General features: G+C 48.2%; 3 protein-coding genes across 3 annotated transcripts in view; 2 read left to right on the top strand and 1 right to left on the bottom strand.

Moving 5' to 3' along the window:
• On the top strand, window positions 1-4,443 carry NKAPD1 (NKAP domain containing 1). Its single transcript, XM_027734525.2, has 5 exons — window positions 1-103; window positions 1,676-1,776; window positions 1,980-2,135; window positions 2,637-2,690; window positions 3,064-4,443. Exons 1-5 carry the CDS (start codon window positions 35-37, stop codon window positions 3,584-3,586), a joined length of 903 nt encoding a protein of 300 aa, XP_027590326.1. The 5' UTR covers window positions 1-34; the 3' UTR covers window positions 3,587-4,443.
• An 822-nt stretch (window positions 4,444-5,265) lies between these two features.
• Window positions 5,266-10,146, top strand: SDHD (succinate dehydrogenase complex subunit D). Its single transcript, XM_027734494.2, has 4 exons — window positions 5,266-5,350; window positions 5,491-5,589; window positions 7,973-8,117; window positions 9,436-10,146. Exons 1-4 carry the CDS (start codon window positions 5,311-5,313, stop codon window positions 9,599-9,601), a joined length of 450 nt encoding a protein of 149 aa, XP_027590295.1. The 5' UTR covers window positions 5,266-5,310; the 3' UTR covers window positions 9,602-10,146.
• Window positions 10,147-11,560: 1,414 nt separating this feature from the next.
• Window positions 11,561-15,307, bottom strand: part of IL18 (interleukin 18) — a 4,531-nt gene continuing 784 nt past the window's right edge. Inside the window, exons 2-6 of the mRNA XM_027734490.2 lie at window positions 14,068-14,141; window positions 13,450-13,458; window positions 12,795-12,932; window positions 12,078-12,223; window positions 11,561-11,949 (exon numbers count right to left, since the gene is read on the bottom strand). Coding sequence (XP_027590291.2) covers window positions 11,716-11,949; window positions 12,078-12,223; window positions 12,795-12,932; window positions 13,450-13,458; window positions 14,068-14,134 — 594 coding nt within the window. The 5' untranslated portion in view covers window positions 14,135-14,141 and the 3' untranslated portion in view covers window positions 11,561-11,715. The remainder of the gene's footprint in view (window positions 11,950-12,077; window positions 12,224-12,794; window positions 12,933-13,449; window positions 13,459-14,067; window positions 14,142-15,307) is intronic.

The following is a 15,307-nucleotide window of genomic DNA, read 5'->3' as shown; positions in this document are numbered from 1 at the left end:
CCCGCCATCGCGGCCGCCCCGGCGCGGCCCGAGCATGTCCCGGGTGCCCGTGGGGAAGGTGCTGCTGCGGAACGTCATCCGGCACACCGGAGCGCACAACAAGGTGCGGGCAGGGCAGGGCACGGCGGCGGCGGGGCGGGCGTACGGGGGGGGCGGTGTGCGGGGCATCCCGGGGGTGCGGGGATCTCACGGTGGTGCGGGGGCATCCCGGGGTGTGGGGACATGCTGGGGGTGTGGGGATATTCCGGGGTGCGGGGGTCTCACGGTAGTGCGGGGACATACTGGGAGTGCGGGGATATGTCGGAGGTGCGGGGGCACCCCGGGAGTGGGGGGACATCTCGGGGGTGCGGGGACATACTGGAGGTGCGGGGACATACTGGGGGTGCGGGGACATACTGGGGGTGCTGGGACACACTGGAGGTACTGGGACATACTGGGGGTGCGGGGACATCCCGGGGGTGCGGGGACATACTGGGGGTGCGGGGACATACTGGGGGTGCGGGGACATCCCGGGGGTGCGGGGACATACTGGGGGTGCGGGGACATCCCGGGGGTGCGGGGACATCCCAGTGGTGCCACCCCCTGGTGCGGGATGATCGTGGTGTCCAGGGACATCCCGGGGGTGTCACCCGCTGGTGCGGGATCATCGTGGTGGCCCCAGGGACGTCCCGGTGTCCCGGGGTGGTGCCACCCGCGATCATCGTGGCGTGCGGGGACATCCCCGGCTCCCAGTGGTGCCACCCGGGGCTGACCCGGCGAGGGGAGAGCAGGAGTGTTTGCCAGAGATAAAAAGGAGTTTGTTGAATCGGCCCCCATCGTCAGCTCCTTAGTCTCACTTTCGGTTTAATCCTGTTTGTCTCGAGTTCAGTGTAACCCCGTTTTGGTTTTCCCCAGTGTCAGTTTAACCCTGTTCTTCTTGAGTTCTCACCCCGGGGAGGGAATGTGTATATATTTATTTATAATCTTGTTTATTTACTTATATGCTGTTTATAAACTTGCCCAGTGAAAAGCACATTCTCTCAGGACTTCCCATGAAAATTACGGTTTGCCTTTTAAAAAGTAGCAAATCTTTAATTGTTTGGGGTTTTTTTCCTTGTTGTACTCTGTATGTACTTTTATTCACATCAAAGAAGTTGAACTTTGTGTTAGTGTGCACAGGCAGGATTTTAGTGCAAGATGAAGCAACTCCATTAACTTTAGCAGAGTATTTAATTAATCCCTGTTGTAATTTAGCAGGTCCAACTCGTTTATTCCATATGTTTATAAAGTCACTCATGTACAGTCAACGTCTACAACCATAAATTTGTGCCAAACCACACAGTATTACATGCTGGGGTATTGTTGGCTTGGTCCTTCCAGGTGATATTCATGTGCTGGAGTCTGCAATAGTCCATATGTTTGGGATGGCAGTGAATGACAGGGCAGCTGAGATGGTAAAATCAGTCAAACCCACCATTTTTTATGTTTCTCCTTATGTGCTTTGGTAGGGAACTACCATCAAGAGATTGTCCTTTTGGTACAGCTAAATATGTGTATAAATAATCTGTTTGAGGGTAGGAAAGGTTGCTGTGGATTTTCTCAGCAGGAGTGTTGAGGCTGGAGCTGATGTCAGGTGCTACGTGACTGCGAAGTTTCCCTGATGTTAAACTCTCGTTTCCCTTCTGTGACTTTTCAGCTTCAGGAAGAGACAGAAATGTGGAAAATAAGGGAGTGGGAGAAGCAGACAGAAGAGACTTACTGGAAAAGGCAAAGCAGAATGCTGTCAGACACCTCCAGGTGAGACACACCACAGACAGAGCTATTCTCTCCTTAATGAGTCCCTGGAAAGAGCTCAGGCCTGTGCTTAAGTCTGACCATTTATGCCTTCATCTAGCTGTGTAATCTCCAAGGTTATTAATGACTTAGCTGGGTTCTGGGGGGCTCTGGGGTGGTTTCTCCCTCAGGGCTGGGCTGAAGGACCCTGTTCTCTCGCCCCCCAGCAGTCGGATGCGCAGCGATGGCTTCGATGAGGAGGGACACAGGGCTGAGTGGAAAACAAGGAACCCCCAGTTCCTTGACCTGGTGGAAGATGATCTCCTCAGGGCCCGATCCTGGAATAAAAAGCTCTATGAATGTGAAGCCAACATGCCAGACAGGTCTGTGGGGAGATTCATGTTCTGGGATTATAAGTGTAATTAAAATACCTTTCTGGAGTCCTGTATACACTTTTCTGTTCAATGTGTACTCCTATAAAATAATGCTTGGGTTCATCTTGAGAATGAATAAGTGACATGTACAAACTTCTGCAGTGTCACACAACATCTAATTTGAGTTTCTAAGCCACAGTAAGCAGCAAAAGCTCAGCCCTAAGCTTAATATTTATTACTTTGCCCAAGGAACTTAAAAGAATCTCAAGAAACACAAACTAGTGCTCTCCAGGGTTGTTTCAAAGAAATTTGAGTTGTAGTTTTCTCTAACTATAAATGGAAAAGAGAGTGAGAACTTGAGGTACATTTAATTAGCACCAACCAAATCATCCATATTTCCTTCCTCCCTGTCTAAACTCATGTCCTTTCTGTGGCTCTGGCTTTTCAGAATTGTATTTTTGTCCTCAAACACGTTGCCTGTTTCTGACAGATGGTTCTGCTTTCTTACAGGTGGGGGCACAGTGGGTATAAAGAGCTGTACCCTGAAGAATTCGATACAGACAGGTAAGGCAAGCAGCTTCACTGATGGATCCAGAATCCTCCTTCTGTCAAGTTAGGCAGGGAATTTTACAATTCCATGAGTTTTAAATTTCGGATATAGATCAGCCTTGAATGTAAAGCCTTACTGTTACATGAAAAAAAAAATCAATTAATGTGGTGCAAGTCTTAGGAGGGGATCAAATCTTTTATAGTAATTAGACACTGAGGTTTAGCTGGAGTTACTAAAACCTGTGAATCTGGAAGGTAAATAAATCCTTGCACTGTCCTGGAGAGTGGAGACTTAACTGAAAAATAAGATCTTAGACAGAATTTAATTATTTTTAACCTGCACCCAGGAGGATCATCAACAGTGAACACCCTCCTGTTCTTTTTGCAGTGACCAGCAAGAAGGAGATGAGCAAAACGCTGTCAACGGGAAGAAGAAATCCCACCTGGGGAAGCAAACTGCCCGTGAGTCCCACAAGAGGAAAAAAACAAAGAAATCCCACAAGAAGAAGCAGAAAAAGCGCTCCCACAAAAAGAGGAAGAAAAAGAAAAAGGAGCAGGGGAAAACTTCCACAGATTCCTCCCGGGAGAGCGAGTGCTCGGCAGAGGAGACTCCAGGCACCCGGAAAGGAAAACACAAGCGCAAGAAAAAGACCAGGAAAGTGCCTGCCAAGGAACCTACCTCTTCTTCTGGGCAGGACAGTGACTTTTCCCATGCAAGCAGCTCATGCACCAGCAGCTCTGAGGACAGTGAGTCTGAGGGGAGGAAAGAGAAACGGCCCCCAAGGAAGAGGAAGAAACGTGCCAGCTCCGCGTCGGAGAGGCAGAGTGAAGTGCCAGAGAAGAGGAGCAAGAGGAAGAACTGGAAGGTGGCGGGTGATGAGAAGTCTGAGGACAGCTCAGATGAGGACTGACGGGTCTGGGCTGCAGCTCAAACTGTGAGGGGGAGGACAGGGCCAGGTATTTATTGTTCAGCACTGCCCCATGGTACAACTTGTCCCAGCACTGTGGTTTATGCACATCTGGCCAGCCCACGGGGAGGAGCTGAGCCTTGGCAGCCTGCAGGAGATGCTCTCTTGCTTTCCAGGGACTTGGCATTCGGAAATCCAGGAGAGCAGTTACCTGTCTGACAAGTAGGCTTGTCCTGCCAACTTCAGATTCTTTCTCTGTGACCAGGTTGACCTCTGATGCCCGAAAACATTACATGCTCTCTGCAGGGGGGAGGCAGGCACGTTTGCACCATTTTTGTTTTTTTTTTTTTTTAAATTAAGTTTTAACAGGTTGCTTTTCTGGGTTACCTAAATAATGGCCAGGACTGGCAGCAGGAGAGAGGACAGACAACAAGTCTGACAACAGAGGAAATGCCACTGGATTTAACCCCACAGTAGCTTTGTCTTCCCATCCTCCACCAAAAGCACACCTGTGGGGGCATGCACAGGGTTAGCTGGACACAGCAGGGAGCTGAGGGAATACTCTTAATTCCAGCTGAAGGTGCAGTGACTAATTCCATAAAGATGAAGAAGAGACACCAGTGCATTTGCTCGGTTTAGACTCCTCTCCCAACCCTGCTGGTGGCTGGCCATCGTGTCTACCTTCCTTCACTCTCTCTGGGGATGCTGAAACCATTTGTGCTGACAGAGAGGCCTTGGTGGGTGTTGTGCTCTGTCTCTGGTCTGCCCAGTGTGTTACTGGAGAAACTGGTACCGGGCCTCTCTCCCTGCAGTGAAGAGCCAAGCCTTTTAATACAATGAATAAACCCAGATGTGTCTGATGCTTTTGTCACTGTTTTGGAGTAAAGCCCGGGGACAGAGCTGGGAAATCTGGGTGGTGCTTGTGCTCTCCTTGTTTGTGCCTGACCAGACTTGGAGGAGATGAAATAAGGGAAGGAGCCAGCAGGGGTATGCACTGTGTGGTGTGATCGTTGTGGGCACAGCCTGAACAAGCACAGACTGCACAAACTCTGCTCAGTCCTGCAGTAGCAGTGCAGCTGCTCTAGCACACACGGATGTTCACAGAGGTGTTTATTTTGCACAGCTTCCCTTGTGCCGAGGTGTTTCAGCGGCGAGCGCGCGGGTGAGGAGCGCCGGGCTCTGGTGGTGTGCGGTGTAAGGCAGGATTAATCACACAGAATCACAGGCTGCTTTGGGTTGGAAGGGACCTTAAAGACCATTTAATGCCACCCCTCTGCCATAGACCAGGGACACCTTCCATAGACCAGGGACACCTCCTATTGACCAGGGTCACCTTCCACCAGACCAGGTCGCTCCAACCTGGCTTCGAACCCTTCCCAGGGATGGCACAACCCTGTGCCAGCGCAAACCTCACAGAGGAGGAATCCACCTGCGGCAGCGTGAACCCATTCCCTCGTGCTGTTATATTTGCAATAAAGCCGCTCCCCGGTGTGACCGGGCGGGTCGGGACGGGTGGCCCCGGGGCTGGGTCGGTTCCCTCCGTGTCCCCGCTATACCGCCGGTTCCCTCCGCACTCCCCCTTTTCCCGGTATCCCCAGTATTCCCGGTATTCCCAGTATTCCCGGTATCCCCAGTATTCCCGGCATTCCCCGTCTCCCCCCGGCCCCGGCGGAAGCGGAAGCGGCGCCGCCGTTTCCGTGTCCGGGCGCGGTGCCCTTGGAGCGGACATGGCGCTGGCGCTGCTGCGGCCCCGCGGGGCCGCCACGGGTGAGTGACCTGCGGGGCGGGCGAGCGGCGCTCCCGGAGCCCCTCGGGGGTGTGCGGGACACCACAGAGGGTGCGGGACACCCCCGGACGGTGCGGGACCCCCCCGGTGACCGCCTCGCCCGCCCCCGTTGTCCCCGCAGCTCTGGCCCTGCTCCGCCGCCCCGCCGTGCTCGCCGCCGCCCATCGCAGCGCCCCGGCCCGGGACAGCCACAGCCACGGCCCGGCTCCGCAGGGACACGGTACGTGCCTGGCTCTGCGTGTCTGGGGGGGTCGGGGCGGGCTGAGATGCGGTTTCGTTCCCCTGAGCCCCCTGGCAGCGCTGGACTCGGCAGTGCGGGCTGGGGGCGGTGGTGATCCCCCCCGGCACAGCCCCGGCGCTGCGGGCGGGCAGGACTCCGCGGGACCCGCTGGGCCGCTCTGGCCACGGGGATGTTCCAAACCATGAGGTGTAAAAGCCAAGGGAAGGAGGAAGGGGGGGACAGTCGTTATTTACAGTGTTTGCCTCCCGGAGCCGCAGGTGCTGAAGCTCTTTCTGGGAAGCGGCCGAAGCCCTTCCCGGGGAGCGTCCGGACATCGCTCGCTGATGGGAAGTAGAGAATAAACCTGCTATTTTTTTTTCCTCTTTGCTTGTGCGCCCGCTTTTGGTTTTGCTATAGTGAAGGGCCTTGTCTCGACCTATGGGTTGTTTTCCATCTTATTCTCTCTCCCCTGTCCGGCTGGGGGTGGCTCGGTGGGCACTTGTGCAGCCAAGGGTAACCCACCACAGTGTGTTTGTGGATGTGAGTGTGTGGGGTTTTCCCCGGGTCAGGGGAGCCCCCTTGTTCAGGTGGTACCTCTCCTATCCCTGGAAGTGCTCAAGGCCAGGCTGGATGGAGCTCTGAGCATCCTGGTCCAGTGGAAGGTGTCCCTGCCCAGGGCAAGGGTGTTCAGGACTAAATGACCTTTAAGGTCCATTCTAACCTCAGCATTCTATGATTCTATTAAAAAGGGTTAAAAGGAACCAGGTCTTGGTCTGGGTCTGCCAAGGGACCAGGAGAGGTGCAGGGATAAAGGACAGAGGTGATGGAGGTGGTTGTGGCACAGTGGTGCCAAGGGCACAGGAATGGGATGAGCTTAAGGTCCCTTCCAGCCCAAACCAGTCTGTGATTCCGTAAATTTTTTGGCCAGGTAAAGGATTTTAAGTGGCAGCTGTGAGTAACTAAGGGCAGAAGGGATATTGTGCTATTGTGGTGGCTCTGGTTGTCTGTAATGTGTCGCCATCAACTTCAGCAGCACTATTTGCACTTAACAGCATTTTGATTTGCACTTAGTCTGGGTCTGATTTAAAACAAGGTCTGTGTGATGTCACACCGCTGGGATTTGAAACTGGTGTTTGGGATGTCAGTGTCCAGTGTGGGAGTGCTGGGAGTCCTTAAGTAGGAGATATCGACTTGTTGCTGAATAGTAAATCTCTGCTCATTAACAATGGTGTGGGAAAAAAAGGCTGAAATGTTTTTAGGAATCAGAAGGTTAAACTTACTATGATTCACTAGCAGTGTTGTGACTGCAGGTTAAGGGCGTTTGTAGCCATTTCAGTGCACCTTCAAGTGGAAAACACGGAGAAATGCTTCATTAACTGAAAAGATTAAGAAAAGAAATTGGCTTAAACATGGCTAAGCCATTTCATTCCTTTACTATTCTGGGTTTCATATTAACCACAGACTTCCTGCGTGTGTGTGAAGGGCTCTGGGCCATGGAGTTCTACAGGGACAGCTTTATTTTTTATTATCATTTATTATTCCACAGACTTATTAGTCCACAAATCCCTCTCGTGTTTTGCTTCAGGTCCTTTGCTTTCCTTATCTTGTCACTTTCTAAGTTTCTTTTCTCCTCGCAAAAATAAACATTTGTATTTTGGTTTAGATGGATGGATGTTATCTGTGTGTTAGGTAAGCACTTTGGGGTATTGTATTATAAAGGTAATTTTGTAGAGTCATTTCTTGATGTTTTTAGCCCGGGATGATGCTGACATCCAAGTATTGCTTATGCTGTTAAGGTTTTGGGTTGCTCCACAACCTTCTAGGTGTTTTTTGGCTTTTTTCCTCCTTAACTGTATTTGCATGATTCCAAAAAGTTGGTTACAGAGCTCCCTAACTGATATTTCTGTTTCTAGAGTCACCTGTTAACGTGGTTCAGATTGTGCCCAGCTGAGTATCAGTGGAGGACTGAAATCCCTCAGGTCATAGGTGGTGGTCCCCGAGTTTAATCTTGTTCTTTACAGCTAAAAATAGCAATGTTGGTTCCTGGGCAGGACTGCACAGAGTCACCATGATGTGCCATTCGCTGGATCTCGTAGCTGGGTCTGTCTGGGTCCCAAAGCCATTTCTCAGAAAGTGGGAGAAGTAAATGGCAGGAAAATCACCAGACAAAGATGCTTTGCCTTTAAAGACACTCCTTTCCAGTGACACTGAAAACAGATCTATGTTCTACAGCAGGAATTCCAAGGCATCTCCTTTTGCCTGGAGGAAGGCTCAGTAACAGCTCACAGCAGACACGTGTGGTGCTGCTCAGGGGGAGGTCTCTGCTTCTCAGGTCCCAGCATTGGAAGAGGGGCTTTGCCCTGAGAACTGTTTCTCCTTGCAGGCGGTTCCAAGGCTGCATCCTTGCACTGGACAGGGGAGAGAGCTGTCAGTGTGTTCCTGCTGGGGCTCCTCCCTGCAGCCTACCTGTGCCCAGGACCCGCCGTGGACTATTCCCTGGCTGCTGCCCTCACCCTCCACGGCCACTGGTAAGCACAGAGTCCCTCAGGATTGAAGTCAGGGTGGCTCCAAGCCTTCTGGCTGAAATCTGTCCATGGCAGCAACTCTGCTGGCTTTTTTCCTGATGTAGGGCAAAACACCTGGAAAGAAGCAACATCCTTGGTCTCTGAGCTGTGGTGATCTTTCACAGCAGTGGTTGTACCTTGGCCTTCCTTTGCCACACAGTTCTCTCAGAAGACAGGATATATATTACTGTTGAGGAATCCATAAAAATCCTCCAGTGTTCTACACAGTCTCTGACCTCAGGAGCACTTCCTTGCCACTGGATGTGTAGGATCTTGGGTGTTTTTATCTTGTAGAAGAATCAGTGTTGTACAAACGGAGGGAACAGAAAGAGGGCAAACCTATATAAACCAAGTTCTTCCTTTAAAGCTCTGTGCTGTGGGCTGGCTTTGTAATCCAGTGGGGATGAGGTTCTGTAAAGAGCTCACAGCAAAGACTCCACTAGAGCAGTGGAGACCTGGATTGCTATTTCCTTGATTCCTGGGGAATGGATGCTTGCTCCTTTTGTTCTGCTGTGGTCCTTAATCAGTTGGGACAAGGAGTGGATCCAGCTGCATGGTTGGCCAGACTGGCAGCCTTCACCTTCTTGAGGTGAGACTGGTTTGGAGTTCCCTGCCACAAGGATAGAGCAGATTTTTGTGGTACTTCGTGGTGCCAGGTTTTCTTAAATCTCAGTTTTTCCCCTCAAAATTTGTGCTAGGGATTCTTGCACTTTCCTCACTCTGACTGAGAGGTTCTCCCCAGAGCTTAACAGCATCCTGTGTCTTCTCTTGCTGGATGGTTTAAATCCAGACAGGAGGTCATTTTCAGTCTAACAGATATAGAAAAAAAACCCAAAGTATGGTAATTTTATTGGTTGCCACTCTTCTAATCCCAATACACATCCAGGAGCTTTCTGTGCCTTTGTGGCAAGGGCTGGTCCCAGATCCACACCTTGCTCTTGAAGCCTGAAGGATATTTCCTTTGTTTTCCTCTTCTTCAGTCCTTGGGAGTCAGATAAGCTGCTCTCTCTTGGATGAGGATTCTAAGGATTCTGTTGTCTGAGGAGCTGTGCTCAGCACCTTGTTTCCTCAGTGCCATTAACAAAACCTGGAGCCAATGTGTGTTTTCTAACAGAACATGTGCAATTTTGGTTTTTAAATAGACGCCTCCTCTTTTCGTTGATGTGAGCGGGTAAAAAATAAATGTTTGAGGCATCTTGGAATGCTGGCATAAACTGGGTGGATTTGGTGGATTTCAGTGGATGGTCTTGCCTGATTCCAGCTTTTTTCTCTTGTCCTGTAGGGGTCTTGGCCAGGTAATCACTGATTATGTCCACGGAGACACAGCCATTAAAGTGGCCAACACGGGGCTGTACGTGCTGTCGGCCGCCACCTTCGCCGGCCTCTGCTACTTTAACTACCACGACGTGGGGATCTGCAAGGCTGTGGCCATGCTCTGGAGCCTCTGAGGTGCCACCAGAGCCCCTGACACACACGATTGTTGTTCTCTGCTGCCTCTGCTTCATCATATTTTTACCACCATTTAACACGAAACGAGCGCAAAGCCAAGGGTCCGTAGTGGGAACGTCCTGCAGGGAGCTCAGAGCCCTCTAGAATTAAACACCCAACAGCAGCGAAGATGTTGGAAAAGAAACAGTAGATTTAAGCTGGATAATGTCCATCAGAGCCAGGTGCTTTAAGCTGTGCTGTAAATTGGGATGAATTAATTACACCAGCGAGGTGGTTTAAGCTGCGCTGTAAATTGGGATGAATTAATTACATCGGTGACAGGCTTGCAACTGTCCTTGTAATGAGAGCTCTGGTGGGTGTTTTTTAACTGTTGTTTGGTTTCCTGTTTTGTAAAACTTGTGGAAAATTGAACTGCTTCTTCTGACATCACAACAACTGGCCTGTATGCGAGGCAGACCCTGTAACTCTTTGGACCCTGAGAGTTGGTGTAGAAAAGGGAATACTTTTTTCTTAATCCATGCAATAAAGAATTTACAGAAATCTTGTGTGTGCTTCTGAACCATTTGTTACTAATTCATACTGTTCCTCTGCCTTGCTTCATTTGGCTGTTATAAAACAAAACCTTTAATTCTTAGAAGTGACTTAGACTTAATACAAGAGTAATTAATGTCCCTTAGAAAACAGAACAATTGGCCTAGAAGAAAAATACTTTTGCCTGTTGATTTTAGGAGCATCTGACCTTCAGGGTTTCCCCGGAATGTGAATGTTTATCTGTGGCATTTCTGGGGGTTTGTTTTCTAAATGCACTGCTCTGTATTGTCCTGGGTGACTGAAAAGGCAACAAACACAGCCTTCCTGTCATAGCTCGCCGTGAGGGTGATGCAACATTCATTCTTCTGGGTGTCTTCAGGGCTTAGAGCATTTCAGGGGGGAACTGAGATTCTGAACTTTATCTTTTCAGACCTTCACTGTAGCTGGCAGTGAACAGCTATTTCCACATTCTGCTGGTACATTTGTGGTACTATTAACGGTAAGAGGAAGAGAATTCTGTGCTGCCATCAGGCTGATTATGCAATAATGCCCAAGTTCTGTTTAAATTCTACAAGACTTTTTGATTTGTTTTTTTTTAATCTGGACTGTTAATTTTAGTTAGTTAGTTAGTTGCTTACTTGTGCAATCATAGGCAAAAGCAGGTAACTGGCCAAGTTTTTTCAGTCTTGTGGTGAGAATGAGCTGGGTGCTTTGCCTGCTGTGGTCTGGTTTAAACACCAACATAACAATCATTATTTTGTCACAACTGAGGAAGGTACAGATCTGAGTCATGGGAAAGTCCCAGGGAACAGTGGGAGTTTATATCGTAGAAAGTGTTTGATATTTCCCATTCTGAGCCCAAACCCAGGGTGCATCTGCACGTGGTGGTGGTTTAAGATAATTATATGAGAAATTATTTATCTAAGAGCTCTGGGAATGTTTTAGTCCAGCTCTCCCATGTCAGGGGTGGCAGCTCTGAGAGCAGAGTGAAAAGGGAGTGAACACACCTTCCTCCCTGAGTCCCCTGTGTTCCTCAGGCCTCTGGAAACTCAATCAAACCCCTGGAACTACTGTTAACTTTTGCTCTTAATTCTTTGGTACCTGGAGAAGAATGTCCCGTGTAGCTGAGATGGATGAAGACACTCAGGAAATAATTATGATGCAAAACAAAGGCACTCTCCAAGTGTTTTTTGACCAGGTGCTGCTATGAAATCTGTTATTTTAAGTGTTTTTCCTTCCCTCCCCCAAACAGGTCCCCTGCATCTCTGAGGTACCTCATTCAATTAGCTCAACAGGCATTAAAGATTTTAGGGATCAAATTCTACATGTACACACAGACATTCACGTTGTTTCCTCATTGGGTAATTTTCTTCTACCTGACTAGAAAACACTCTTCTGCTTCTTTTTTTGTCAAAAACCTGCATTTATTATTTTAAATGTTTATTTCTTTTATAAGTACTGACTTAGGGTAGTTAAAACAGAAAACTGGCTTGTTTTGGATAAAGAAAGACTGAAGTTTCTCTTATAAAAAGCCAAAATATATTTTAAAACTGTTGGAAGTCTGTCATCATAGGTTGTGACTTTAATTTTGACTGAATTCAGATAAATTTATCTTCATGGTTTCATCCACTCCATCTTTTCCTGACAATTTCTTTAGGATTAATTTTCTTAAGCAGCCTTCTTCCTTAAAGGCCAGGAACATTCCTTCTTCCAGTGAGTATTCGAACTTAAATGCTCTGGAGCAACTCGATGTAAACGTCTTTTTGAAAAAGATGATGTTGCTTTCACCAGGAATGTCTTTGGGAACTTCTCCTTCCTGAGGAAGAGAAAGGGAAGGTGTTAGTGCCAGCACAAGAGCTGAGCAGTTCTGTTGCAGCTCTGCCAGGTCTGGGTTGTTCAGTTTGCCCCCGACAGGCAGAGCAGGCGTGGGAGGCACAGGCTCACCTTGAATCGAACGATCATTTCCCCACGTTCCTTCTCACAGCACATGTAATAACTTCTGCCTTCTATCTGCACACTGAAGGCAACAGGCAGCCCTGCTGCAGGGGTGGTGGTTTTGTAGCAGTGGATGGTGAAGTGCATCCCTTGGCCTGAGTAAAAATGGTTTATTATTAATAGTGTGCTCAGGAGAGAGCTGCAACCACCTCGTTATGTCTTACATTCCACTGGCAACTGCTGGCTGCCTTCCCTGGATAATCCTCCTGATACAAGGGCCAGGACTTGGGACTCATAAATAAATATGTGCAACAAATACAGGTCTGAATAAACTGCTGAAACACCCAAAAAAAAATCAAAGCCAAAACTGTAAGTATATTGTTAACTACTACTGTTACAAGAAAGTAAGAACTTTTAGTGCTAATACATTGTTTAAATTTTAAAATTACTTTCTGTAATCCAACATAAAAAGTAGTAATTCTGTGATCAGAGCTAACCAAAGCTCTTAACAGTCCTTTTTCTGTTTGTGACACACTGCAGGCTCGGCCTAATCCAGGAACCTCATCCTTCCCCAATGCACAAGACACAAAATTTCAGCTCTCTTGGCTCATCTTCATTCTTACAAACGAAGTTTAAGTCCTTACTCTCAGCCTCATCTTTTAGAGTCAGTGCTGGAGAGAACAAACCCCCTGCAGAGTAAAGGAGCAGTGCAGTGGGCACAGGTACCAGATTGCATCTCCTGGTCTGTCACATCCTCAAAGGCTGCCAGGTTGAGATCTGGGCGAACCACCAGCAACTGGCTGTTCACGTTCCGAAGGACTCTGTGCAGAGCCTTTTCCTTGCAGAAGGCATCACATTCCAGCTCTGTGGAGATAACAAGGAAGATTTCTTCATATTTCAGCTGTAGTCCCCTCAGCTCTGACAGCCCCCTGTGAATTTGTTCTTGTTGTTAAGGACATCACGTGTCATGAGTTCTTAGAATGACAACCTCAAACAAAAGAAGGCCGTGTCATTCTTTCCACCTCTGGCTTGTGGCAACCCAGGATTTCCCAGAATACAGCAATATCTATATCTGAGCAAGAGAAGCTGCTGTGCCTGTTGGTGAGAATTCAGATGCAACAGTTCTGTCTCTTGCCCAGCAATTAGAATGGCATGAAAAGGTGCTGTCAGGGAGGGCACTGCCCTGTACCCCAGGAGGAATTAAAGCAACACGAGCTCCAAGAAGGAGCAGGGCAGCTGTAGCTCTCTTTTTCTTGCAGTAGCCAAGTTTGAAACTTGTCCTCTAAGGCACACACAGAGCATCTGTGGGTTAGTAAAACACCAGCACGTTAGTTCATGTAAAGCTGGTGGTGAAGTTACAAATGATGAGCTCTCAGCTTACCATCGTCGTCTTGGTCCCCAGTGAGCGACGAGAAAAGAAAAAAAAGGACAGGAAAAACAAGATTAATCTCTGCCCCCACAAAAGAAACCACTTTCCACCCAGGCAAGGCTGAGAGCCAGGCAGCCACCTACATGTTCCCAGTTGCACTCCCCAGGCTGAGCTGGTGTCACTGCAGAGAGTGTTTTTATTTGTGAGCCAGACAAATTCATGGTGATGATGAAAACATCAGTCATTTGAGAACTGCAGCTACCACCAAACCAGAGGTATGCAAAATGGTTTAGGGTTATTTAAGGGTGAACAGGTCTGTTTAAGCCTGTAACTGAGGAATAATTGCATGAGGATTTTTGTTTTAATCAGAACCTTCATTCTGAGTGAGCAAACGGACAAGGATCTAATTGCTTATAAAGAAGAAACTGTTTTCTGACTGACTTTATAAGACTGGAATTTATTCCCTTACTCCAAGCCCACCCCACAGTATTCCAACTTTCTGAGTGTCCTTTACAACACTTAAAACTGAAGCTTATGGCAAAATTAGCTGAAATCAGACCAACAAATTACTTGCATTAAATCAGTATTCAAGCAGGAAAAGTTATTCAATGCTTCCCAGATAATAATTACCAATAAAATAGAGGCAGAGGTTTTTTCCAAGTTTTGCTGCACGCACCAGGATCTCATCAGCACTCATCTTCACCCTGCCAGAGGTGCAGGGAGAGGGTTCAGAGTTAAGCACAATGCTTCTTTATAAACCTAAATCCACACAGACTTCCCCTAGGAAAGACCGAACTGCCAAAATACCCAAAACTTAGTTCCCCCTCTGACTGCCCCCACAAAGGGCTGTGTCTTTGGCACCTGGAGTTGGAATTGTGGAGGTTCTTCGGGAAGTTTGGATGGAATTTATTTTGCAGTAACATTGATTTGCTTATGGTGTTTTATCTCAACTTGAATTCTGATCTTGATTTCACAGCTATTCTCTTTCAAGAGTGACACAGAGGAGAGGGAAGAAGAAAGGATATATTTCCCTTAGGAATAACAACAATCACTTTATTACAAAAAAACCCCAAACAAAATCCAACAAACCCTGAACTAATCATTGAAGACCAGTCAAGTTCTGCACCTGAGAGGTTCCAGCCCTTCTTAAACACTTCAGGGGTAATTAGAACTGATCCAGGGCTGCACTCTGCCTCTAATGCCAACATACAACCAGGGATTCTGGAAGAATAATTGGTGTTAACGAAGTGACTCAGTCTGACCATTCAGGAGATTCCCTGGCAGCCACATTCCCGAGGCCAGAGACGTTCACTGCTGGGACCATCCCTGGCTGTTCTCGCCTTCTTCAAGCCCTTTGTCAGCCAAAGGTGTGGCAATTCACAGCCTCTTGTCCTGGGCTCCCACCCAGAGCTCAGCCTCCACTTCAACCTGCACCCCAACCTGCTGCTTGCAAACCTCCCTGCACCAGACACATTCCTCAGCATCGGTTTTAGCTTTATTCATATCCCTTGCACTAAATAAATGCATTAAAACCAGGAGAACAGTAGGAAGATCCGGCTCTTGCACTGGCGTTTCATTGTGCAATCAGAATATCCGGCGTCCTTCCAAAGCTTTTTCATCACTCCAGAAAGATCTTCTATACAAAGAAGCTGAGCAATATCAACTTGCACACACCCATCAGCCACAGGGACTGGGGAATTTCCTTGTCCCTTCAGTAAAGCACTTTTAAGTACGTATTTGAGAGTGATTTTTTTCTTATCCTCCTTATAAAAAACCCTAATGGTCTATAGTTTGTGCAGAAGAGACACCCAGGTTCGCTGCATCTTTGTTTGCAAACATGCACCCCCTGCCTTAGAAACGAGACACCCCA

The sequence above is a fragment of the Pipra filicauda genome, unplaced genomic scaffold (assembly GCF_003945595.2).
Source record: "Pipra filicauda isolate LSUMZ 115617 unplaced genomic scaffold, ASM394559v2 scaffold416_size611912_pilon, whole genome shotgun sequence".
In the NCBI taxonomy this organism is placed as follows: domain Eukaryota; kingdom Metazoa; phylum Chordata; class Aves; order Passeriformes; family Pipridae; genus Pipra; species Pipra filicauda.
This window is presented reverse-complemented; position numbering and strand designations above follow the sequence as displayed.

Excerpts from the sequence above, each read along its gene's own strand:
- NKAPD1 (XM_027734525.2), top strand. The coding sequence starts at position 35 with ATGTCCCGGGTGCCCGTGGGGAAGGTGCTGCTGCGGAACGTCATCCGG. Across the intron at positions 104-1,675 it reads ACACCGGAGCGCACAACAAG|CTTCAGGAAGAGACAGAAAT; the intron begins GTGCGGGCAGGG and ends GTGACTTTTCAG. Across the intron at positions 2,691-3,063 it reads GAAGAATTCGATACAGACAG|TGACCAGCAAGAAGGAGATG; the intron begins GTAAGGCAAGCA and ends TTCTTTTTGCAG.
- SDHD (XM_027734494.2), top strand. The coding sequence starts at position 5,311 with ATGGCGCTGGCGCTGCTGCGGCCCCGCGGGGCCGCCACGG. Across the intron at positions 5,590-7,972 it reads CCCGGCTCCGCAGGGACACG|GCGGTTCCAAGGCTGCATCC; the intron begins GTACGTGCCTGG and ends TTCTCCTTGCAG. Across the intron at positions 8,118-9,435 it reads CTCACCCTCCACGGCCACTG|GGGTCTTGGCCAGGTAATCA; the intron begins GTAAGCACAGAG and ends CTTGTCCTGTAG.